The following is a 27658-nucleotide window of genomic DNA, read 5'->3' on the forward strand; positions in this document are numbered from 1 at the left end:
GGATCCATTATGGAGGACGAAAACTCGAAAACCTACTTAAATAGACTATATCTGTGACATGCGATTTTCAAAATATAATACAATTTCTGACATTCATTGTTAGGTGTGTAAGGTGAATAAAGCGTGTTAAGAACATATTATATATTGTTTATGACAAAATTGTTTGAACAATATAGCTCAAAAATGAAATTTTAAAAAATCTGATGACAGCATTCATTGTATGCAAAAAATGTCTATGGAAACATTGATCACATATTTTATTAATCCCTTTGATTTTTTTTTATTTTATTTTTGTTGTTCTTTCAATTTTATTTTTTTGTGTTTGTATTTTATTTATCTTCCTGTTATTACTTTTATTTTATAAATGACTGATTTAACGATTAAATCAGTTTCTAAAAGTGTTGCATACATGGTACTCGTTAAAAAATTATATTATGCACAAAGATTTTTTGCACGAAGCACATCTTATTACTGCACACATGTTGCAGATCCCGCAAGACGTTTCACAATTTTTGAAAAAGAAATCAAAGAAGTTATGAAATTCCAACGGTTTTTCTTTTATATACTCATTTTTGTACCATGAGTATTTAATGAGATTTTGAAATCGTGGGGATGAAAACTGATAGTGTGTCAGTAATTGCAGCTTATTGTTAATGACAGATTTCTATGATTTAAGTTTATGGAGTAATTATGTAAAATGACATTGTTTGAAAAATGTCTTATAGAATTCTTCCAAGGACGAAAGAAGAAGACATCCAGGGGTTGTATTATTCCTGTTGTACCAGCAGGAATGGTCTTAATTTGAACAGATCTTCCAGCCGTTGGTAAGGTGTTAATTATTTTTGAATTCTGTCCACTCCAAGAATCCAACAGTAGAACACTTTACTCGTTAGTGGATGCCAGGAAAACTTCTTTAAACCGTTCTTGCACTAATTCTGATGTAAGTTTTCCTGATTTAGAGGCCAGTACGTGGATATTTTCAGGATTGAATAAATTGTTTTTTATTCGCGGGCGGAATATCCCATCTTTCTCTTGCAATACAATTAATAATGGAGATAATGAAGAGCCACTTGCAGAAATAAGTGGTTGGATTGTGTAACTTGCATCATGGAATTTAAAGATTGGGCCAATATTTCAATTTTTCATTCTCCTTTAAAAGATAGGGTTCGTCCGGTACACATTTCCAAATTGAATCCAGATTGATCGGTATTGTACGTATTACAGTCCCCTACTTCTGCAATAAGTTTGTTTACATCTTCAAGGTAAGATCAAACAGTTATAAAATAATTTTCAGAAAAAAAATACACCGACTTCGAAATGCACTAAAAAGTATAAAATAATTTCTATTTCCTAATGAAGTAATTTCTATTTCATTCAATCATACAATTACGTAACAGATATGAATGAAACTTATTTACTCGTTAGGTAGTATATTAAATACATTTCAACCTTTTCGGAGGCGGCGCATAATTAAAAGATTTCCTTGAACATGTCAACCTTTGGACAGCCGAACATAGACAAAGCTTGTATAGCCATCTTTTTTCTATACATATAACTCGACAGCACGCCGCGAAGTAGATGTTAGTGCGTATAGAATGTAACTATGGTCTATCTAGCCCTTTGCGGAGGGGACGCACAGTGGCGAAAAACGGCGAAAACGTGGACAAAAGTCAAAAAATGAAAATCGCAATTCTTGAAATCCGTTTAATGGAATTAGTTTATAAGGAATCTGTGCATACTGTTTTGACAGTTTTAATGACTTTATTACTACCATTTCGAAGATATGAGCCTCCAAAGATGAACATTTTTTAAAGTCAATTTTTCCGGGTAAAGTTTAACATAATGCTGTTCATTATTTTTTAAATATTATGTTCATCCACTATTATCGGCTGTTTATATGATACTTTAACATTATAATTATGTAAATTGCACAACAAAATGTTTATTATTAACACTGATATGAAAAAACATATAAACCATAGTCATATTTAATGTTTGTGTAAGGTAAAAGTTGTGATCTTCACCTCGGTTCACCTACCAAATAGGCTTAAATGAAAGCTGAAAGCTTCCCGAACAAGAATCTGTAACAATATCTTGCGGTAATTTGCGGTCTTATGAGTTATTCCTATTTTTGTCCATATGCGCACCCTATTAACGCACGCGACAACAGCAGTCCCGGACGTTTCACAGTTAACAAAGTTTAACATAATACTACTTAATTAGTATTTAACTATTATATTCATCCACTTTTATTGGAATTTTTTAAGGTACTTTAGTATAATAATTATGTAGGTTGCACATCAAAAGGTTTATCTTTAACACTGATACAAACTGAAAAAGGAGATATAAACCATAAATGTACTTAATGTTTATGTAAGGGAAAAGTTGTGAATTCCACCTCGGTTCACCTACCAAATAGGCTTAATTGAAAGCTGGAAGCTTCCGGAACAAGAATCTGTAACGATATCTTGCGGTAATTTGCGGTTTTCTGAGTTATTCACATTTATGTTCACGCGCGCGCCCTATTATCATACGTGATAACAGCGGTTTCGGACGTTTTTCAAATATGTCGTCGCTGACCATTGCAAAAAGTCTTGTTTTGTAGGTGAGATTTCAATATCCACACCCATACATATATATTACATATTAGATATTTAAACATTATTAAATAATTTAAAAAATAAAAATTTATTTGCAATTTCTGATAATAAAAAATGAATTTGCTAATGAAAAAAATATTATTATGATAGTTCAAACATTCAAGTTTAAAATGTAAAAAGATTTAATTAATTTCGATAAATAGTTTACGAGATAAAAATTCATACGTACTAGTTAACTAACCGTATTAGTTAACTAACAAATCAAAATTCGATTTTTAACACAAAAAATTAATTTGTAACACTAATATAATCATTTTATCCAAAAACATTTAAATAATTTATCTCAGAATCGAAGATATTAGTTTTGTCCACATTTTCGCCGTTTTTCGCCACTGTGGGACGGTTCGAAGTGAACCGTACCGTGGGGCCGAGCTCCTGCCGCGATAGTCATTAAAAATTGCCAGCGCATATTTCTGCTTAAACGCGGTTTTCGTTCATAGCATTCCAAGTCAAATTCTGGACATATTATAAGTATGTACATGCACAGATTGACGTGCATGCACACATGTACGCGTTTCTCGGCTCTATCAGTTGTTTTCACGGAACGCATATATAGTTAAGTTTCTCGGCCATATCCACGCATTTACGTGCGACACATACGAGGTCTGTCCCAAAAGTATCCGACCTTCTTTAATTTCTTCGCACCTGACAATTTTAGCGTCATTTGCCGTGTATGAGTATCAACTGCAAAGCTTTACGAACTCCCACGATATCGCAGTTTTCGTTGGGACGCCTTAGTTCATGTGCAACATGCATTTCTTTACGAAGCGTTTTTTACGTTCGTCGCATTCTGCTGCTGCGAAAAATAATGGAAGGATCGGAGCAACGAATTTGCATCAAATTTTACTTAAAACTCGAAAAGAGTTGTGCGGAAAACATCGATATGATGAAGAAAACATTTGGGGATAAGTATATGAGCAACACACAAATCAAAGAGTGGTATAAGTGGTTCAAAGATGGCCGCACATCTGTTGATAATAACCTACGCTCTGGGCGGCCTTCCACGACAAGACCTAATGATATCGAAGGTGTGCGACTTGCGATCAACAAAAATCGTCGATTGACTGTGCGAGAACTAGAATGTGATCTTGCAATACCGAAAACTAGTTTTGGCCTCAGTTTTGGTCAAGCGGTGATTGGCTTCTTCATCACGAGAACGCACCAGCGCATGCATCGAATCTTGTGCAACAATATTTGACGAAGCACAAAGTCATACAGCTCCATCAGCTTCCGTACAGTTCTGATGTAGCTTCCTGCGATTTTTGGTTGTTTCGAAGATTGAAAATGCCACTCAAAAGACACCGATTCGACGATAAAGAAACGGTCGAAACTAATACGACGAAAGCTCTAAAGGCTATTCCGAAAAACAAGTTCCAGGACTGTTTCCATAAGTGGAAAGGTCGTTGGCAGAGTATTCTACAATCAATAGGGGACTACTTCGAAGGATGCCACCAGCCTGATGACGCAGGATAACACCAGCAGAGAAATATGAAGGAAGGTCGGATACTTTTGGGACAGACCTCGTACTATAAGGATAGAGCCCATCTGCCGCAAATTTAGTAATTCCCGCGTCGTGGGCTCCGTTTATAGGTTCTTAGATCCATGGCTTCCACTTGCGAACGAAGACAATTCAATTTCATTTATATCAGAAATGTTGCGAAATGAAGATGCAGTCATTACATTTACGTATATTACCAGATATATCTATAATGGTACGTATTCTTTCTCAGGATTTATTAATTTCCAATACGCCATACCACAATCAACTGGTTATTGGCAGGAACGTTTACTGAGGTATTTTTAATTTTGCGCCGCCTCCGAAAAGGTTGAAATGTATTTAATATACTACCTAACGAGTAAATAGGTTTCATTCATATCTGTGGCGTAATTGTATGATTCAATGAAATAGAAATTACTTCATTAGGAAATAGAAATTATTTTATACTTTTTAGTGCATTTCGAAGTCGGTGTATTTTTTTTCTGAAAATTATTTTATTTCAATAAAAATTTGAGGACTTCAAAAGCTTCAAAATGACTATTCTGGATGTCTTCTGTGATGAATTTCAGCGGAGCCAGAGCAATTTGAAAATGATCTAAAAATTTAAGGAATTTTTCTGTTCCCTTAATTTTTTTGACTAGTGTATTTTAATTGATATTTATGTGTCAACAACAACTTATGTATTTCTCAGGCCATCAGTTTCGTGAAAATATGTATGAATTTATGATATTTAATTAAATTAATTCATGATATTTTTATTAAACTCATCAGCAAAAAAGGTATTAAGTAATACAATAGTAGGAAGATATTGATAAATTAAAATTAAGTTTAATTTATTGCTAAATATTTAATGAGGTGTTTGAAAACTAGCTTCATCGGAAACTTAGAGGAAGTAACATTTAGTGATGACTATGTTATGCAGCAATTTGTACATATCAGCAACAACTAATTATTTTTGAATGATCAATTTCTTACTTATGCGGATAAGGAAATCATTTACTTTACTTATTATCAAGCAGATAAATTTTAATGTGCCTTGCGTGTTCCCATAACTTTAGATAATTCCAAATTGAAGTAAGTAATTATTTTCATTAAAGTATCCACGAATTTTATTTCCCACGTGATATCATTATTTCGTGTAACGATGTCATACAATTCTGATTTGTCCATTTTAGTGCAAATCAACTGTATACATATATTGCGTTTTTATCTCATTTGAGGTAACAATTAATTGTATAATGAAATTATTTAGGTTCTAGCCTTCACTGCTATGAAAATGACGTTGTATCGTGTGTTAAGGAACCTGACGCTTATGACTGTATCTATGGGTTCATTTGTAAAATATCATGTAATTTGGTATCGAGCTAATACAGTAAGTGATAAAATATAACAGTAAGTTACGAATATAAAGCATAATCGTGAAACACAGGTAAAAGAATATATAGATCGAATTCAATTACATTGGCAAACGAATAACGACGTGATACTTCAAATTATGAAGAAATACGACTACTTGGGAAAACAAATGTCAACACTTTTTACATGTAAGCAAACGGTTTACTGTTGGTGACTTGAAAAGTATAAAAATGAACATGGTATACGTCTTACAGCAGCTGTTTACTTGTTGTCGAGCATAGCGATATTATACCACGTTTCACCTATTATTTTTGATATAATTGTGCCCCTCAATGAATCTCGACCAATAAAGTTTCCAGTAGATGTGATACTTTTTTTCGATGAGAAGAGACATCCTATTGCCGCTACTATTATTTACTTTTTTTGGATAATAACACTTGCAGCTATATATAGTGGAACAGAATCATTAACGATTATGGTCTGCTTACATGCTGCTAGCTTATATGAAGTTACTAGGTAATATTGCGGGATAAATATTGTTCATAATTAATTATGTTTGATTATTCGTGTATACAATACTTCACTTAAACTGATCCAAACAGAATCTTTGGAACAAAGGTGAGATATTGTAAAAAAACAGTTAATTGTAGGGATACCCTCAAGAAGGATATAATTCATAGTTAATAAGAAGGTTCTGTTTATAACTGAATTGATGATATGTATACTACCACGGTTGAGTATTATACCATTTATCTAATCGAGCTGTTTACAATTATTTTCAGTTACTATTTCCAAACAGCTATTTCCATTGAAGTAACTGATTCTCATATTCCACGCAAATGTGCGAATAATAAGAATATGAGTTACTTAATTAAAAGTGTAATCATGCATAAAGAAAGCATTCAGTGGGTATATTTATATACTTATGATAACAAATTCTAACAGTTTCAGTAAATTACATAATGTACAGACAAGAAAGTGTATTACAATTTTCAATACTTAAAATATTTCCATTTTCAACTAAAGCAAGTAATTTATACATTTCGAACGTGTACACTGTGAACTACTAACTTACTTCATTTTCTTTATTCTTACGATTACACTTTTCTTAATCAATGCTATTATTTTTTAAGGTTTTCCAGTAAATGTGATGCCCAGTTTGCGTTAACGTATATGCCTATGATTATATTAGGGGTGATTTCTCTGAGCATAAATTTATTTTTCGTAAGTTATTTATGTTCCCAGTATTATTTGAAATAAACGATATGATGTTGTTAAAAAATAACATTATAGGATTACTAAACTTTCTTATTTATTTTAGCTGTCTCATTCCGTACTCCATTCAGCAGATATCGGAGAAAATATGTTCTACTTATTGATAGTTATTACAATATTACAATATATGTTTATGTTAAATCTTGGAATTCAATATTTGGTGGATGGTGCTGCTAACATTTCTATAAGCATGTACATATTTTTATGTTATACGTATATAGAATTTTTCACCATAATTTTGTACGCATTCGGTAGAAGCTGTAGCAAACTCAAAGGGGATTAACATTTTTCACCAAAGCTAGTTTCTTTTATGGATAAATCGGAAAATTTTATTTAAGATGTGTGTACATTTTTAAAACGTAAACGTACACAGTAACTGATTTATTTCTATCTCATTTGAGATCTATCACATGTCTTAAAGAAAATACTCATTCAATTTAAAACGTGAATTTATTCGTTTGCTTCGTTGGAATACATAGTTGTCAAAATTAATTTTCATGAATTTATTCTTTAGTTGTTTTGGAAAGCATAAAATAAATACAGTGTACTTGGTCTAGATAAACAACAACTAAACAGATTATCTTCTATTTAAAAATAATGAAGGACTTAATTTTTTTCTTTTTTTGCTAATAACACGGAAATGGAGCCAAAATTAATATTTGGCAAAGGGAAAAGTTCTTCAGAATCGTCTCATCTACCTAGGACCCCTTGTATATGTATAGGATATTCATATGTTGATATATTATATACATATTTTTAAATATCTCAGAGGAGATAGCGTCGAATGATTGTACAAGTTTTTGTTAATATCCACAGATACAACACCAACTGGTATGAAACATCTATAGACACGCAGAAAATACTACAGATGGTTATGTTAAAAAGTAACAGAGGTTTTTCTGTCACGTTTTATAATACCTTTGATGCATCACTACGAGGTTTCTCGGTGGTACGTAATTATAAATTCTATGAAAAAATTACTCACCCCTGAAAATGATATTTTATTTCACATTTCAGCTTTTTCAAACATCGTTGTCGTACTTTGCGGTGCTGGCATCTTTATAACAGTGCTCGTCTAATTGCAAAGTTGTAATTCTACAGCATGCTCAATTCCGTTATGTTATATAGTAAAGCTTTATGTAATTTTTTAGTAGAAAATAAGATGTTCAAATTATAAGTTAGTAAATTAATATCTAGCAAACTGTTTTTTAATTAACACGTTCCATGCCAAGCCATTTTTGCCTGACTTGTCGTTCAGGCCATTTGATATTTTGATTAAAGATTAATGTATTATCACACAATATTTCATTACATCTTCAATACATAAGTAATTCTTTTTTTCTTTTGTTCTATACTGCATCTTGTATAATGCTTCATTTTTTAGGTAGAAATATAGTTTACAGAATTATATTTGTAATAAAATATATGTTTTCAGCGCATTGAATAAATATGACTGCGTGTACCACCGGTGGTACACGTGGCCTGACGATCAAGTTTACCGTGTACCACCGGTGGTACACGTGGCACGGAACGTGTTAACCTAAAGTAAATCGAATGTGAATTCGATGAATTATTTTACTGTAAAAAAGCCAAGTTATAAGGTCAAAATTAATCTTTCTGCCCCACTGTACACAATTTCATCATGTTATAACGAAGCAGCATGTAAGACACACTACAAGTTTAAAAGTGCTCTAAACTAACAAGTGGACTAGTCGTGAAACAATCGAAACTACAAGCAATCAGTAACGTATCAATTTCAATTGCACTAGCTAATGCTTCTGCAACTGAGCTATTAACTTTACTGACTGCTGTCATGTACACAAATTTTGGAATATTCTCTGTCACTGAGCAGACAAACCTATACTCGCACAAGTATCTATAGACTGTTATACAGGGTGCCTTACAAATAGTGTAGGTCCCTCAAATGGGCAGTTAATGTGAGAACGAATCTTTTTGGAAACTGCAGAGAAATATATTTAACTTCTGTGAAATTGATTTTACAAAATAATTTAAAAATAATGATAATAAGCATTCTTTTACTTGGATACAGCAAAAGGAAATTCTATTCTTACATACACTTGGAATTTTGCGGAGAGTTTACTATTGCATGATCGGAATGCTCTTATGCTCAATCGCAACTGGTTAAATTTGGCAATCGTTTGTAAATCCTTCACTCCAAATTCTTTTAGATATTGCATGTAGGTAACCACACATTAGACGAAGGACAACAAAATATTACAGTGAACAGTGATAATAAAAAGTGATAGCGAAGTGAATCGGTTGCGATATCAGCTATTGTCGGTTGCGTATTATTTGTACGAATAATTACAATCAAATAATTACAATTACGAATGAGCGGCCTAGGTACGAGGATAATAGTTTATAGGTTTTATGTAACTTTAAAATTACAGAAATTTAATTTGCTCGACTTCTGTTAATTACACAAACTAATTTTGTTCCATACTCATGGTAAACGAATAAGTGAACATTATTTGCAACTCTTCTGTTCATTATTTAACTGAAATTTAATATAAGGGCTTCTTATTAAACGTTTTGACTGCTCCGATGCGTAGGCGCTTGATCATGTTTGCGCTCAGCCACTAGGTTCGAAGCTAGCGCTCTCGCGTCTGGGGGCGCGTAATCCTCGCACTCTAATTGGTCCATGTTTTTTCTTAGTAATTCGAAAATGAAGCTTCAAGCCCCATTTTTGGGGGTGTATAACGTGTCAAGCGGTGTCACTACTGCGTCATGAAAAAAAAATAACGAACCGTAACGCTATTTGCTTGCAAAACTTTGCTTTACAAATAATTATTCAATTTCTCCCAAACGTTGGGGAGAGGTTGTCTTGATCGCAACGATCGTACAGCGATTAAGAATTTTTTGAACAAAGTGCGTCCGATAACGATGATACGATTGAAATAATATCCATATACGATTGGAATAACGATTGAAATTTTGTGACGTTTCTTTCGAGTGTTTGATTACGAATATGACGACTCGCTGTCGTCTTGACTTCCACGTCGACGATGGAGCCAGAGGTCGTACATTATTTGGCTTTTCCGTTTTTTGTGAAATTCCAATCAGCGTGCCTCTTGAAGATTATGCCCGCCCTTCATAGCTCTCTTAGAGCGTTTTCGTCTAGGAAAGGCGGAGAACCCGATGAGGTGGTCGAGCCCGAGCGTCCGGCAATGCCACGATTGTTCCTTCTAGTTACATTTGGCGATCATAAATTATCGTTCGATCTGTACACGACCGTTTCCAAAGTACCTTTCGGAAAAAATTGCGTTTATGATCCAGAAGTGGCCGTTGAGGATGAAGCGAAAATTAATTCTAAACTTATGACAAGAACGTGCAGTAAAATTAATAACTGGAAAAAACTTGAAATGTTTGGCTCAAAAACGGCTGCCTAACGGTCCGATCATAAATAAACTTTCGAAAACCTCACCCAGATGTACCGTTGCATGGAACAGGGAGTAACACTAGTTACGAGACATCTTGTATATTACGGTAATTATCGTAGATGCAAAACACAGTGGCGCAATTACGCAACGATTTTAGCAAAGTTTCAAAGAAGCGTAGAGACATCCTGAAAGGTGAGTCTGGTATCTCCGATGTCTCATCTAAGATGATTCTTAGCTGATTAGTCCCTGCTTCCCTCAGGCCTACATAATAAACTGTTAGTAGGTGTCGTCTGCGGCCAGGGATCGAGCAATATCCTTGTAAAAGTCGGATGCTTGATTAAACATCGTGCATAATTCACGATCTGTGCCATGGAATACTGTGTTATTGTCGCTGAATAGGGCTGTGCAGTATCCTCGGCGACCGACGAAGCGACGGAATGCAACAATGAAATGCCATTAGATCAAATACTGCTGCCATGAATCGCCTTTGTCTCAAGACAGACGAAAAACACTATGTATCCTTTGTAAACATTGTAGCCACGACCTGGCTCCGTGCGGAGCATGATAAGTCTTGCGTAAACAACCCTTGATATCTGGAAGGAACGGTTGAGATGTACGTTGCGCTGAAAGTTGGCCCATCAGCTGACTGTCAAGCTGGTCAGAGAAGCGCCGATATCGGACACAGTCACCGACATCGAATCCAATGTTTCCGGACGAGGATGATGCTAGTAAGCTGTGGACCACTGTAAAGAGATTGCAGGTAAGCATTCAGAACCAAGAATCTTCCTAGTATGCAGGTTCCAGCAATGTTCACCGGATGCTCCTCCCTATAGGAGATCCCTATAGGAGATGCTTATTCATGATGAACGTTACTGAGTTCAACAGTAAAATCTTGCGAAGATCTCCTTTTTTCTGGAGCAGGTAGAGCTCTGGCTTGAAGTGCGTCATCTGGGATATCTGCAACAGTACCCGCAGTGCAAATGATCGTTCAGAGATTCTGATATGTCCAGCGTGGCAGGATCGCCGTCGTGTGTATTTAGTACAAATCTGAAACAGCATGCGATAACAGACACCAGTCACAAGAGAAAAGATAATCTCTCGATAACAACTTATTTAGAGTGTAGACTACGATGTTAACACATGTTTGTTGTCTTACCGCCTCGGCTTCTTCAGCAGGCTGTGGAACCTGGGACGACCGAAGTTTTTGAGGGCTTTGAAACCGCGATGCGACGGTCCGTGCTGCCAAAGATCAGAGTGCCTCAAGTTCATTCGGATGATGCCTCTGGTAGCAAAATCTACTGGATTCATAGTGGAGTTGATGTTTCGCCAGTGTTCCACGGAAACATTGGTCTGAACGGCAGATATCCGGTGAGCGATAAAAGGTTTCTGCTGGGAAGCGTACTTACGGATGCAGGTCAAAACAATGCTGGAGTTCACACAGTTATCGTGACAGGTAAATTCCAGCCATGGAATGCTGATCGTCTTAATGAGGGCCATCTTGGTTTTAACAATATGAGCTGTGGTTTTGGCAATTCGACGTTTGGGCACTCTGTGTTGCGCGACGGCCGTATAAATACGTTTAGTTGCGTTGCAGAATTCATGCAATTCGTGGGTATCCACTGTAACCGTACAAGGCACGCTCACATATTAGCGATTCATAGTTCGCGGATTGCGGTGTGGGGTAGAGAGCAATTAGGCAAACTATTTCGTCACGCGTCCAAATAGCGCATGCGTGTGATCCCCTCCAGGTAACAGGTGAGCGATCGACCCGCAAGCCGTGAGATCGATCGTCACTCTGATCTCTATCGGCTTCTAGGTCACTCGTAATCCTAACAAGGGGGTCCGCCTAGCGAAAAACGGAACATAGCTTGAGTCAAACTGACTATCGAACACGCAGTAAAACGGCTGGTGCTCGCAGTTATTGTTCGCGCCTCAAACTGAGGAGTCGTTGATCCAAACTGTATCACGGCACGGTTACGCGTTATTCCCGCGATTTGGAAAATCGGAGATTTTGCAACCGGGGGATCAGAGTCAATTAGGAAGCCACTCCAGATTTACGTACATTCGAAGATCCGAGAACCGAGACTCACTTATTTCTAAAAGGTGCCTCTCTCATCTCGAGTACTCGCGAATGTCGTACGAGTGAAGCCAATGGTGATAACGTGTTTGAGGCCCTAGATCCCAAAAACTCGTTTTTCATCCATTCCTGAGCTTAGGCATTTTAATGCAATTTGAAGTGCGAAGTAGGTAACGTGATAACTCTAATAGACAGGAAACTTCCAAGTTATTGTAAATTTGAAAATCGGAGAAACGAGATCCGCTCGCTCAGACGAGTGCCTCTCCCATCTTACGTATAGACGAATTACAAACGAGCAAAGCCAGGGGTGATAACGAAGCCTTCAGGCCCCAGAAACCCTCAGGTTCATTATTCACTCTCTCCTGAGCTCGGGCAGTTTACTGCAATTTGGAAGTTCTTTTTGGCGTGACTCGGAACCAGAATTGAGGATTTGGAGCTATCGTTACCCTTGCGTGTTGTGAGTTACAGAGGGGCCGGAACCCACACAATTCTCGAGTGTGCATTCCTTCTCTTACTGTTAGCTCATAGCCACAGTAGCGTGGCCAATGTCAAATGTGATTGAGTGGCTAAAAAACCCACTGATCATATTTTGAACATTCCCGTGTCACACGCTCTAAAGAGCGTAGTCTAACGATAGTGCGCCGCAAGTTGAGCACCAGCATCCTAGCTAGAATAACTTCCAAACAAAGTGTTAAAGTCAAAAAAAAAAAGGGGTTTTTATCTCGCGTGTCACTTGCCGCGGCCTTGTCAAGGCCGAATATATATTTACCACGCGAGGTGACGAACGCTCGTCTGGGTATAAACATCGGTAGCTAGCGAATTCCAAAATCGTTTTTGTAAACTTTCCGGAGTAATAATAACAGAAATCAAGTCTAAAGCGGATATCGCAATCTCCCATCAGCGGATTTGCTTTTTGAAGAATTTCGCCGTTAGTATCGCGGGGCCACATTCAAGCGCTCGGGGCATAAAAACAAAGAATTTATAAACCACCCATATTCAATACCAAAATTTAATAAATTTCGTGTGTATCAGATTTCAACGAGTGTGTCATTGGCTGAATTGCTATCCTTCCTCTTGGCTTGAAATCTTTCAACGCGAACCCTATTCTAAAAACGGTCCGAACTCTCCTCTCGTGTCCATCTTCTTTCGCTCGACCAATCGGGGTAGGAAGAAGTGTTACACCACAGAAGAGTATTGTGTCCTCGATGGGGAGGTCATTTCATCATACGCCAATCATCCACAGATTCTGCATTCAAATTTTCGCAATGATTACAACTGGAGCGGCCCATCCGAAGGAATCAAAAAGACTAGCGTCAAACAGGATGGATTATTTGGTATACATTCGGGGAGCACTCACGGGATTTATAACCCGAAGCGTCGGAGTGTCATCCTACGGTCTCTATCTGATCCTCAATGTATTTAGCCCCTTCAATTTGTGGAATAGGTGGACATCGGAGGCATCGGGATCTTAGGACTCTTTTTTTGCGGAAGAGAGAAATCCTTAATGGACACCTGGGAAGATGGCCCAGGTAGTGTGAGAATCTTGCTTCCGGCACCCACCTAGTGTGGGCGGTTTCGGCGCCTACCCACTAAAACTCTCTCCCCCCCCCCCCCCAAGGGTGAGGTTAGCGGAGACCCGACGAGCTTCCTCATCAGTGGGACATGGTTCACCCGCTCTAGGCCTCCGCTTGCATTCGTTGAACAGAGACTGATCCCCCTCCTCCCTTCTGCCACGTGTATGCTCTGCATACGAACGGAGGATGCACGTGCGTGATGGCTCTCGGCCCAGGTGGATTCCTCAAGTTCCTCAAGGAAGTCTTTGCACGAATGTTCTAACTTCTAGCTTTAACCTGTAACGCCACCTGTTTGCCTTCTGCCACCCGACCCGCACGTACCGTCCTAAGACCGCGACCTCCCTCCGTCACATTGCACTTCCTATTTAATACAAGACAAATACGCTTCTGTCTTCCCGCCAACTCCTCAAAAAATTTCGTCCGAAGCATTCACGTATATATCGTTATTGCAGCGATCTTTATGTATTAGGAATAGTATAAGAGAATCCGCGAAGAAAAATTACCCCCTCCCCCTCCACCCTTTCCCTCAAAAAAGTGTTTCTAAGTTTGACTAATATCTCCCTCCCCTAACCTTCTACTCTAGCGGGGTCTTAGGACTTTGGTAAATTCGAAACCCATTTGCTCAGCTTGGAGGCTCCTACCTGGAGAATATCGATCAACTTGCGTCTGAGCTCTCAAGCTTTATTTTTATTGTCAGCAGCGTTTCTGCAGCGCAATAGCTCCAAGAGAGAAGTGATTTCTTGTCAGCTATTCAAAACCCCAAGTATCAGAAAGGAAGCGGAGGCGGTCCCATAGATGATCGTCAGATTACAGTTTTGTCCCGGTGCATCTGAACGATGGCGCCAAAAAACGCGTTGCCAGTGAGTAATCGGATGGATGGACCAAAAAAATTCAATTAGGAACAGACGCCAACAAGTGAAAATCATCCACAAGTCTGGCGCCTCGTCGTTTTATTGTTGCACGATTCCAGGACTCTGGGAGAAAGTGCAAACTGCAACAGAATATAATTATGTGTGGTAGAGTTTCTTGTAATTCGAATTTGGACCCAAGGGTTTGCGTGACGGAGCCGTCGTTTAAGCTGTTGGGGTTTGAACCTAGTATCCGAGACGAGATCCTGGAGACCACACACCGCTTACCCTAAAAAGCCGCCTTGGGGCTACCCAATTCCAGAATGTCTGGGTAGCAGATGCCTTTGGTATGGAGATTTGCGTGGAAAAGGTGTCGCGATGAGTGTCCTCGGCGGTTCCTCATCAAGCGCCATAGGAGGAGTCCTACTTATATCGGATTGTGCGTTGAGTGAATGCACGACCGTCGCTGAGGTGTCGGAGTGATGGACCCAGTCACTTTAGTATCCGAGGGGAGTCCGTGAAGCAGACAGCACGACTTTCTACCCATAAAACTGTCGTTACGGAGTTACCCAATCTTAGGTTTCTGAGCAACGGATGTCACCAGCAGAAATTGATGTGCTGTAGAGGATACCGGCCCTTCGGGACCACGCCCTCGACGGTAACCTGCCTAACGTTGCTTGAGGTTCATTCTCGCTATCACAGGTACTAAGGGCGGTATGGAAAGCCCCACCGGGATGTGGACCGGTGCCATGTCTATTTAGAGATGGACTCTTAAGGGTAGTGAACTCGGGGTTCAGAAATGGGGTGTTTGTAGCGTATACCCGACCGGGTGAGATAACACATCCGCGTCCACCTACGGTCGGCCGGATACTGAATAACTCCAAAGTCAAGTGAGTCTATGGCCAGACCACACTGCTATGGGCCATAAAACCGTTGGACATAATGCTATGCAATCTCTAAAATCCGCGATCCCTAGAAAGAGTGGTATGTACGTGTGGTGGATGAGAAAAGCGTGCCACTGGGCGTTTCTGCGACTAGGCTCGTCATTCAATGACGAGGCCGTTGTTTGAGGTATCGCGACTTGATCCTAGTATCCGAGCCAAGATCCCGAGAATGTGGACAACATATGTTATTTGCGTGCAGTATTGCGTGGAAGAAATATCATGGTGAGTGCCTTCGGTGTTCATCTAAAAAGAGTATTGCTTACATGAGTAATTTACATTCAGGGTAAATGCGTAGGCATGGGCCCATTTTTTAATCGGATTTATTGTTAATCTGACTCATCGAGGTGGGACGCAGATTACCTCGCATAATGAAGCAAACATAAAATAAACGCCCTATTTCCTTCCTAGTTCCTCGACGTTTACTGTCATTATAAATACTTGTCCATATAGGTGTCAACCGGGTCGGCGAGAACTCGCTAGGACTTCCGCGCCGTTCATATTTGTTTACAATTTATGTCATAAACTAAACCAAGTTGATAATTGATACCTGAATAAATGTACAAAACCAAACGTCAAGGCTGACAAAAATATTTTTAAGCAATCATGTACAAACATAAAATAATTTTAAGAAAAAAAATACGCCGACTTCGAAATGCACTAAAAAGTATAAAATAATTTCTACTTCCTAATGAAGTAATTTCTATTTCCTTCAATCATACAATTACGTAACAGATATGAATGAAACCTATTTACTCGTTAGGTAGTATATTAAGTACATTTCAACCTTTTCGGAGGCGGCGCAAAATTAATTAAAAGAACATAGGCAAAGCTTGAATAGCTATCTTTTTTCTATACATATAACTCGACAACACGCCGCGAAGTATTAGTGTTAGTGTGTATAGAATGTAACTATGGTCTATCTAGATTCATAGAGTATGCGACGGAAAGACTCGATCGCCGTATATTCTATAAAGATAGAGCCTATCTGCCGCGAATTTGGTAATTCCCGTCGTGGGCTCCGTTTATAGGTTCTTAGATCCATGGCTTCCACATGCGAACGAAGTCGATTCAATTTCATTTATATCAGAAACGTTGCAAAATGAAGATGTAGTCGTTACATTTACGTGTATTACCAGATATATATATAATGGTACGTATTCTTTCTCAGGATTTATTAATTTCCAATATGCCATACCACAATCAACTGATTATTGGCAGCAACGTTTACTGAGGTATTTTTAATTTTGCGCCGCCTCCGAAAAAGTTGAAATGTATTTAATATACTACCTAACGAGTAAATAGGTTTCATTCATATCTGTTACGTAATTGTATGATTGAATGAAATAGAAATTACTTCATTAGGAAATAGAAATTATTTTATACTTTTTAGTGCATTTCGAAGTCTGTATATTTTCTTTCTGAAAATTATTTTATTTCACGCTTTTTATCGGCCGACAAGACGTGTTTGTAGAAACAGTAGAAAATCGGCGACTGCATGTTGACTCATTCACCACCAGAGACACGGAGGCATACGTAGAATTCAATATATTAGTAACAATAGTTTTTCGCTAATAACTCGAAAACTAAAGCTTCCCCTTAATTGTGGATAAGGAAAAAGTTGTTCAGAATCATGTCCGTGATAAGATATTAAAAGCGCACTAAAATCGAGAAAAGTTTATTTCAAAAATTGCCGGTTTTTTTGCAATAACAATATTTTGCAATTAAAAAATGAAAAATTTTTTGATAATGATACCAATGGGGAGTCAGAACCTACCAGATGCAAAAGGTTTCGTTCAGATCGGTCCATCCAGCTAGGCGTAATCGGCGGGCACACATAGAAAAAAAAAAAAAAAAATATACTGATCGAATTGAGTAACCTCCTCCTTTTTCGAAGTCGGTTAAAAAGAAAAAGACGTGGCTAAATCAGATAAGTAATTTTGGAGGTAAAAAGTTGTAAGTGAAATACGTTTTTGCCAAAAGACAATCCTTAACAAATTCCAAACCGACAAAATGATGAAGTAACCTCCCCCCTCCCCCCAATTTCACATGGGCTGCAACATAATCTAATTAAAATAAAATCGTCAATAGCGACATCAAAAAGAAATCTCTTGAGTGTGGAATAATTCCGCAACATTATTCTGAATTGTTTTATTCGTTATTTAGCTGAATTTTTACACAACAGCTTCATATTGAACAATTACACTACCCCAGGGCAAAGGTACTTATTCATGACACAGTTACACTTCATACTGATACTTGTCACTCTCGCAGTTATGTAGGCTCCAGTCATTCTTTTTCGTTAATAATTGAAAAACTAAGCTTCAAATCTCATTTTGTAAAGACAAAAATGGCTCAGAATCATCAAAAATGCAACACCTTTTCACGACTTACGATGGGTAAAAGATAAATTCTTGGAAAAGTCCTTTGAAACTGTGGCTCCTAATTAACATACAATGATGTTGGTCTCTAATCCATTGAAAGTTAAAAAAGTTATTAAATTATTCAATATAAGCAAATTTTTCGGATCTGAACAGTTGCTTATAACGTAGAGGATCTACATTGATAAATGTTTTGCCGTACGTAGTAAATGATAAGGAACGAAGGAAACCGAACGTAAACAGTATCGGTGGGACAATCCTAATACCAGAATAAAACATTTAACAAATTTTTTTTCATCAAATTTTTACCAACGAATTTGTGGCATTTTCTTTATTAAAATTAACCGAAGATGACGTAATACGGTATGTATTTATTTGTAATTCTTGGAAAGGAGTGGTCTAAGCACTCCTGAAAATTATTTGCACAGTAGTGCCGTATAAAGCTCAAAGACCACCCAGTAGCTGAATTGGGAACAAATGATATCCAAGCTAATTCTTAGATAACTATTTATTTGTCTTTAGTGTGTGGTGTCGTGTATACGTGTGTAGCTGTGTGTGTATAAAGTATTAATTACAATCTGTTTGTGTTTCCTGAACTAAGTAATTTAACCGACTGATCCGGTTGACTGACTGATTTTAACCGACTAATCTGGTTGACGATTTTTACGGAAATAGCTGAACTGGAAAATATTAGTTTCCTTGTAACTTTCCCTTTCAGTGTGCCCTTAGCGCTCTTCCTTATGGAAGGAGAAGACGAAAGCCAGAGTAGGCGAAAGTTGGACCCAAGGCGAAACTAAGAGTCCCAAGAAAACTGTTTTTCGTCACCCCTGGAAACCTTTAGTCCCTACCATAAATTAGGCCGTACTCCAACAATTCTAAAAGCTGAGCTTAGCAAGTAAATATGACCTCAATTACATCGTGTTTGATCTCATTTTTATTATGATGCATAAACTTTGTCCATCCTATGTTCGTGAATCGCTTAAATAAAGAACCGAATTTGCATCGGTAATGTATTCTGTCCAAACAGGAATGTAATTAACAATAAATGTATGTATATTTTGAACAACGAAGTGTTTACAAACAGTAACGTGGTTCATTAAGGCAGCAATATGTTAGTATAGTATGCAGAAAGAAAATTGTACAGAAATCTAAAAATCGAATGCAATCCGCTATTTTCAATTGTGTACCGGTGCAGATAATTGTAAATAATGCGATTGTCGAAAATTCGGGAAAGACCAGAGAAGTGTGTATAATGTAGGCTAAGCGAGGTCGTAGCCTATATGTCGTGAAACAGGAGACTATGAAGCCACATATAGTAATTAGGTACAATTCGCTGTTCCGAGAGTCAGGATGTGCAACAACGGTCACTCTTGGACCAGCTTAGAGACTCCGGTAGGCGACTTCGACGAAAATACCTTGGACACATGCTTAAAGAATACTTAATTAATTATATTCCGGTAACAGAAAGTGGCGATAATACCTGGGTACCTGCCTGGAGAATAGGAGGGGAATGCTGAAGTTTGTTCTTGAACGTTCATGACATGGAGATTTCGGTTAAAATGTCTCGACTTCTATCGATAGAGAAAGGACATAGCATTTTGTTGCGTGAACAGCGCGGATTCGAGCATCCGACACTATTCTGACTCAGTCACAACTTAATGAGCTCTGAGCTTGATTCAATTATAACTCGATTTATTTACAGTTACAATTCGATTTATTTCGTGTTATAATGTTCAAGATATTAGTAAATTCGGTTCGTATTTTAAGTGTTTATTATTCGATATATAAATGAGTTCATTTCGTGATTTCGATATGTGATGTTTGAGATGTTTAAAGATTCTCTTCGTGATTTAGATATGTGTTGTATGAGATATTATTGTGTTCTGACGTCTTCTGCAAAAGTAGCTGTCGACGTTACTTCGGGATCGGTGATTTGGAAGGGGGTGTATATGTTCATTGGTCGTTGATTTTAAAGAAATTTCCGCCCTCGTACAAGAAATGGTCACCCCTGGAAGTAGTCGCGACCAAGGGGTGACGCACGAGGGATTCCGCGATTTGGGAAAAACCCGTAGCAGATAATAAGGTGAAAAAGCACTCTGACCCTGACGACGATGGTTGAAAATAACGGAATTTGAAATTAAACATGCTGGTCCCAAGCAATAAACTTGGGTTGCTGACGCGAAAGTAATTTTATCTACCGAAAAATGGTCAATGGCTTCATAAACTTATTGCCGGTACGGTCAGTTCAAGATCCTTGGTCTATTACCTTGTAAACTGTGAAAAGATAGCTGCATTGCACTCTAAGGCGATGCAACACATTTCTTGAATGCTTTATTAAAACGAGTCAAGCAAACAAAACATGTATTTAGTATAACAAATGTTGAAATATAAATTTGACTATGCATATAGAGACCTTTCGTGGTCGGTGTTGCGATTTACATCATTTAGAATTAACAAATGAGAGTGATTAAGAATTGCGAACGTCATAGTTATCGAGAAGATAAGAATTGAAATGTATAATAATTATAATTAACCTAACAAAGATATGTTCATTGTGCTCATTAACCTCACGCGATTTCAACATGTGCAAACGGAATTATGGAATTTTGTAAAACCTAATTTACTATTACCTAATATTACCTAATATCTTGTGAAATATTTGTTACCATAGCTACAACAGTAATTACTATTACTAATAGTAAAATTCTCATTTTATGACAATAACAATTTCCTAGCTTATTTACTTACCGTATTTCTGTACGAAGTAAGTACATCTTACTAATTTCAGAATTTATTCTGTCAATAGCGCGCATCCCTAGCAGAATCTTCAAATTTAATATCGCGTACATAGTTGTAATGCAATATAAATTCACCAATTTCTATCACTTGTATCGGTCTTCATAGTTTTTCACTACTGACGCTTGTTTGTTGGTGAATACGTCTACTCTCTTCGAAGGAAGTCAATCGACTGAAGGCGATCGAACAATATCCTCCGTCCTGGACTTATTTCGTAGAAATATAAAATATAAACATTATTCGGGAAAGTTTCTTCCCTTACGACTTTTTGCAACTAATAATTTTTTTAATGACCCACGATATAGATTCAGGCTGTAGATATCCATCGATTTTCTCACGCTCTTTTTAAGTATGAATAAGTAATTCTAAAATTGTAGAATCTGTCAATCATTTTGCTTCGCCAAGAAATTTCTTGCAACATTTTATAAAAATATTCTTTAAAAATGTGATATTCTTGGGGAGCTAAGGAAAATAGAGGGTGCATTAGTAACTCGGAGATCAGTTGTGTTTGAGCCCACACATGCGATGGTTGAGCTGACCGAATGCGACAAGCTTTGTGTATTTCTTTTATCAGGGTTGGGACTTTGGCCGTATGGAAGCAAACAGTTCCGATTGCTTAAAAATATTTTTATCAGCCTTAACGTTTGGTTTTGCACATTTATTCAGGTATCAATTATCACCTTTGTTTAGTTTATTAATTCATATATCCCTAAAGTTTGTCTTCTGTAGTGGAGTAAAGCAAATGAATTCTTTCGTAAACAATTGTTTATTTCATTCTTCTCTGAATGTTAATTAAAATAACCGAAAAAGTCTTACACCATTACAGTTAAAAATATTTTAATTGCACTTTTACTGAGGGATCTACTGTGGAGAAGAATTACAAATCTTTACAAATCAGTAATTACTTATGTACTTCTCCGGACACGATCTTCTAAAAAGTTTGCTTGAAAGTAGAACACTTTTATTAAACTGGACAAAAAGAGGGGATTTAGCAATATAATAATAGAAACTGAGTGATTAATATTTATTATAATTATAGAATAAAGAAGACATTTGTCCAAGTATAACATTTTCTAGAAATATGCTGATAAATATTTGATGTGGTGTTTAAAAACTAATTTTCTGAGGGATGTGGAAGAACTATCATATGTTGATCGTTATCTTATGCGGAGTGTTCTTAGTGTTCCCACACTTTTAGATAATTTTAAATTAAGGGAAGCACTTATTTATATCAAAAGTCAGCGGATTCTGTTTCTCATATGGGACCATTATTTTGTGTAACGATATTACACAATACCTACTTTTTTATTGTAAATCGACTGTATATATTATAGTTCGTACTCAATTGAAGTAACAATTGACAGTATAATACATGTATATTTAGATTCTAGCTCTTGCCACTATGGAATTGGCGCTGGATGGCGTGATTCGAAACCTCATGGGTATTATAGTGTCTATCGGTTCACTTGTAAAATATCATGCAATTTGGTATCAAGCTAATATAGTAAGTTTAAAAAGTATAACAGTATGTTACAAATATAAGTACCATTGTAAAATGCAGGTGAAAGGACTTGTGAATCGAATGAAATTCAATTTCAAAACAAATAACGATGTGGTACTTCAAATTATGCAGAAACACAACTATTTGGGAAAACAGCTGTCAACACTTTTTTCGTGTAAATAAAGATTTTAAGGTTCGTAATTTTGAAAGTAAAAAAATGAACATGTTATATGTTTTACAGCATTTATTTACATGGCGGAGGGTATAATAATGTTATATCACCTTTCACCTATTATTTTGGATAAAATTTCGCCCCTGAATGAATCTCATCCAATAAAGTATGAAATAGAAGTGAAAGTTTTTTTCAATACAGAGAGATATCCTATTCTCTCCACTGTTTTCCACTTTTTTTGGGTAATGATAATTGGGGTTATATATATTGGAACCGAATCATTAACGATTATGATCTGCTTACATGCCGCGAGTTTATTTGAAGTTACTAGGTAATATTATATGGTAATTAAATCAGATAAACATTATTCATAATTAAATATGTATATGTTATTCATGTTTAGAATATCCCATTTAAATTGATCAAAATATAAACTTTGAAAATATTAAAAACAAATCCAAAAATATTAATTGTAAGAATAGTTTCAAGGAAGATGCAATTTATAGCTAATAAGAAAACTTGTTTCAGTTACTATTTCCATACAGCTGTTTCCATCGAAATAACTGACTCACATATTTCACGCAAATGTACGAATGATAAGAATATGAGTCACTTGATTAAAAGTATAATTATGCAGCAAGAGACAATTCAGTAAGTATCTTTACACACCTATGTTAACAAATTTTAACGGTTTTAGTAAACTACATAATATAAACAGAACAGAAGACATTTAAATTTTGTATATTTAAATTATTTTAATTTTAAAGTATACCAAGTAATTTATGTACATTTGGAACATGTACAGTGTGAATTACTAGCTCACTTCGTTTTTTTATTCTTATGGTCATACTCTACTGAATCAGTACAATTGTTTTCGAAGGTTTTTTAGTGACTGTGGTACCTATTTAAAGTTATCGTATATTCCTCTTATAATACTCGGAGTGACATCTTTGAGCATAAATTTATTTTTCGTAAGTAACTTATGTTTCCAGCGTTATTCGGAAGAAACGATATGTAGTAAAAACGAGAATTATGGTATTACTTAATTTTGTTGTTTTTTTTTTAGCTGTGTCAATGTGTGCTCTATTCGGCAAGTGTCGGAGAAACAATGTTTCACTTAATATTAGTTATTGCTATAGTGCAATACATGTTTTTGTTAAACCTTGCAGTTCAGTATGTGGTGGATGGTGCTGCTAATATTCCTATAACCGTGTACATGTTTTGATGTTATATGTATACAGAATTTTTAATCATAACTTGTTACATATTCGGTGATAAATAATTGGAACCATTCATGTCCTTTTTGCAACTTTTATAATTAATTTTATCAATGCTGACCCTTTATATTTTGAATTAATTAATTTACTTTATTTTTACAAAAATATCAAAATGAATTTAAAATATAGGACCTTTTAACATATTCCATGCCGGAGCGAGTCTTCATATACAGGGTGTTCAGAGATTTACTAGCCAGCGTTTTTCTCGTAAACGACTGGTGCGAGAAAAAAATGAAAGAGGAAAAAGTGGTAGTGTTTTTTATAATCACCATAAAGAAGTATATATTTTTTTCGTGTTTATACTATTTTTTAAGATATGAAGGTAACCTTCAGTTTTTTTAATGGAATGGTATATATATTTTTTATATCATATGAAAGGGCGTATCGAAACGAATTCAATGATGTACCATATCATGACCTTGAGACTCATTCAGAGTCAAAAACAAACGAAATATTTGAAATATTTCGTATTACTGTACTTACCGATAATTCTTACTGATATGTTTACATTTCGTGTTTAATGTGGTTTTCATTAGCTAGAAAGCATATTCGGTGGTTTTATGTTATGATTAGGTGATGATAATGGTGTTATGATAATGGAAACCACATTGAACACGAAATGTAAACATATCAGTAAGAAATACCGGTATGTACAGTAATACGATATATTTCAAATATTTCGTTTGCTTTTGACTCAGAATGGATTTCAAGGTCACGATATAATACATCGTTGAATTCGTTTCGATACGCTCTTTCATATGATATAAAAAAATATATACCATTCCATTAAAAAAACTGAATGTTACCTTCATATTTTAAAAAATAGTATAAACACGAAAAAAATATATACTTCTTTATGTTGATTATAAAAAGCACTACCAATTTTTCCTCTTTTATTTTTTTCTCGTACCAGTCGTTTACGAGAAAAACGCTGGCTAGTAAATCTCTGAACACCCTGTATACTGTGTTATTAAATAGTTTTACTTCACATACAGGGTTTGTGATTTATACAGTTACACAGTGGCTACAGTTATCAAGGGAACGTGGAAGAGTTTAAGTTCCATAAGACAACAATGTAATACAATTAAGTTTCAAGGAATTGTTTTAACAAACACGAGGTTCAATATTTACAACGTCTTACAATGAGCATACTGAATGAAATGAACAGAAATTTTAGCGTGAAGCATACGGGAAGCGGCATAGTAGCACGAAACATGTTAATTGGTTTTTCATTCTCTCGTTAAACACGTAACATAACATTATGTGTAATCTGATAAATCATTATTTTTATTTTAATTTGAAGGGTTCAGCAAGATATAAATAAAAAGGGTGTTTAACAATTAGTATAACTCCTAGAAATTGGAGGTACAGGACGTGGTTATAAGCAACATTTGCCTTTACTAAAATAAGGTTTGAAGCTTCATTTTTTAATTATTAAGTAAAAACACGGGCTAATCAGAGCGCGAAAATTGCGCGTGCCCATTAGGGAGGGCGACAGTTTCGAGCCTGGCTGGTGAGCGTGTGTTCATGATCAAGTGCTTCCGCGCCGAAGCCATCGAAACGTATAATAATAAGTCCCTCTATCAAATATCAGTTAAATAATGAACAGACCAATTCAAAATAATGTTCACTAATTCATTTCTCATAAATAAGGAACAGAATTATTTATGTGTAATTAACCGAAACCGAGGAAATTAATCTGTATGTTTAAAGTTACACAAAATTTATAAACTATTAAAATAAGACACACCATTGTTTAAAAATAATACAGGATCACTGAAAATAGATTCTTGTAAGTAGATCGTTTTATTGACCTATTTATAAAAGTAATACACGTCCCACAATGCTTGACGCCACAATCCGTTTACTGCACTATTACTTTTCATTAGCATTCGTTACTGTAACATTTTGTTGTTACTTGTCACTAATTTTCTAACGAAATAACGATCGGTAAACAACCGAGAACGTGTAAACGATTATATTTAACTGAGTTTTGACGAAAGTAGCTTCTCTTTAGAACTGTCCCGGTGCGTAGGTGTTTGTTCATTATTGCTGCTGTCTCTCTCGCTTTTGTGCGCGCAATTCTCGCTCTCTGATTGGTATGTGTTTATTGCAAAGGGAAATGTTGTTCAGAACCACATCCGTTAACACTTATTTCTGGAAGTTACACTAGTCGTAAAACATCCTGTATGTATAATATACAGGGTATTACATATAGTGCTACCCACGATTTTTCTCCCACTTGCAGCCACCTTACGAAAAAAAGTTTAGAACAATATTTACAGGGTATTAGTCAAACAAATTTTGAGAACACTTCGTTCTCTTGGTAAAGTCAAGGTCACCTTGGGTTTTTTAAATAAGAACATATATGTTTTTTATTCATAGCTTTAGAGGATATCGAGACGAATTCAAAGCACATATTGCATGATATTGTTATTAACATATTACTCGATTTATAGAAATAGAAATATGAAATAAAAGACCGGAATATTGCGCAATGGAAGGCGGCATACATTTGCAACATGTAATTAAATAAAGTGTATTTTTCTTACATTTCTAGTCACGTGTTTACATTCGGTAATCTCTTCGGAATCAAATAATGGTTACACTACCAAAATCGAAAGCTAAGTACTTCACATTTCCTTTTCTGCAAATCGTGCAATATATTAATAAAAATATTATGTAATATGTGTTTTGACTTCGTCTCGATGTCCTTTAAAGCTTTAAAGAAAAAAAAGTGTATGTTCCTATTTAAACAGCCCAAGGTGACCTTGACTTTGCGAAGAGGATAAATTGTTTTCAAAATTTGTTTTACTAATATCTATTGCGCATTTCATAACCTGCAAATATTGTTGTAAACTTTTTTTTCATAAGGCTGCAAGTGAGAGAAATATCGTGAGTAGCGTTACAGGTAACACCCTATATAATACATAAATGTAATATACTTTTAAATTATCAGTAAGGACTTCTAACAATTTGTTACAGTGGAATGATTACATAGGTATTCGTTGATATTCACAGATACAATACCAACTGGTATGAAACATCTATAGCTACACAGAAATTACTGCGGATGGTCCTATTAAGAAGCAACAACATTGCTGCTATCAGGCTGTATATCTTCGATGCATCATTACGAGGTTTCTCGGTGGTATGTTATTATAAATTCTATTAAAAAATTACTTACCCCTTATATTAATATTTTAAAACGGATCTTCATATTTCAGCTTTTTCAATCTTCGTTATCTTACTTCACGGTACTGCTATCCTTATAATAATGTTCGGCTTGTTGCACGATGTTGATTCCACAGTATGTCCAATTCTACAGTGTTATAATGTAAAGCAATTTGTCATCAAATACGGTGTGAAAATCATAAATTGATAAATTAATATTTAACAATCTGTTTTTCAATTCTAAAACAAAATGAATGTGAAATAAACGAATTATTTTTCTGTAAGAACATTAAGTTAGTGAGTTAATATTGGTAAATCTTTCGAACACCCTATACATTTCATGTAACATGATGTAACGAAGATGTACATAAAACAAACTATGATAAAACCTTAAAAGTACTATAAATTGTCATTACAATACTATAAGCGAATAAAGAATGTATAAGTTTTAGTTGCATTGTACAGTGTTCATTCTATATACGCAAAAATGTCTTTTCCGATATAAGCAAAAATGTTATTCCCACCACTGGGGGGGAAGACCCCTCGAGACGCCCGAGGTTCGCTCGCCGGGAAATGTAACGTGATCCGGGGCTTAGTGTATCCGTGAGACAATACCAATGCAAATATAAAACTTTTTTATTTTTAACTTTTTCGTTATCAAACTTTTACCAATTAATTCTTGACATTTTTCCGATTAAAATAAGACCAAACACGACGTAATTTGAGT

General features: G+C 36.0%; 1 protein-coding gene across 1 annotated transcript; it reads right to left on the reverse strand.

Annotated features, from left to right (window-relative positions):
- Positions 1-9253: 9253 nt before the first annotated feature.
- Positions 9254-12081, reverse strand: LOC143264159 (uncharacterized). The gene is made up of 2 exons (XM_076530019.1): positions 11347-12081; positions 9254-11237 (listed from the first exon to the last, which is right to left on the reverse strand). Exons 1-2 carry the CDS (start codon positions 11685-11687, stop codon positions 11135-11137), a joined length of 444 nt encoding a protein of 147 aa, XP_076386134.1. The 5' UTR covers positions 11688-12081; the 3' UTR covers positions 9254-11134.
- Positions 12082-27658: the final 15577 nt, after the last annotated feature.

This window comes from Megachile rotundata, chromosome 3 (assembly GCF_050947335.1).
Source record: "Megachile rotundata isolate GNS110a chromosome 3, iyMegRotu1, whole genome shotgun sequence".
Classification (NCBI taxonomy): Eukaryota; Metazoa; Arthropoda; class Insecta; order Hymenoptera; family Megachilidae; genus Megachile; species Megachile rotundata.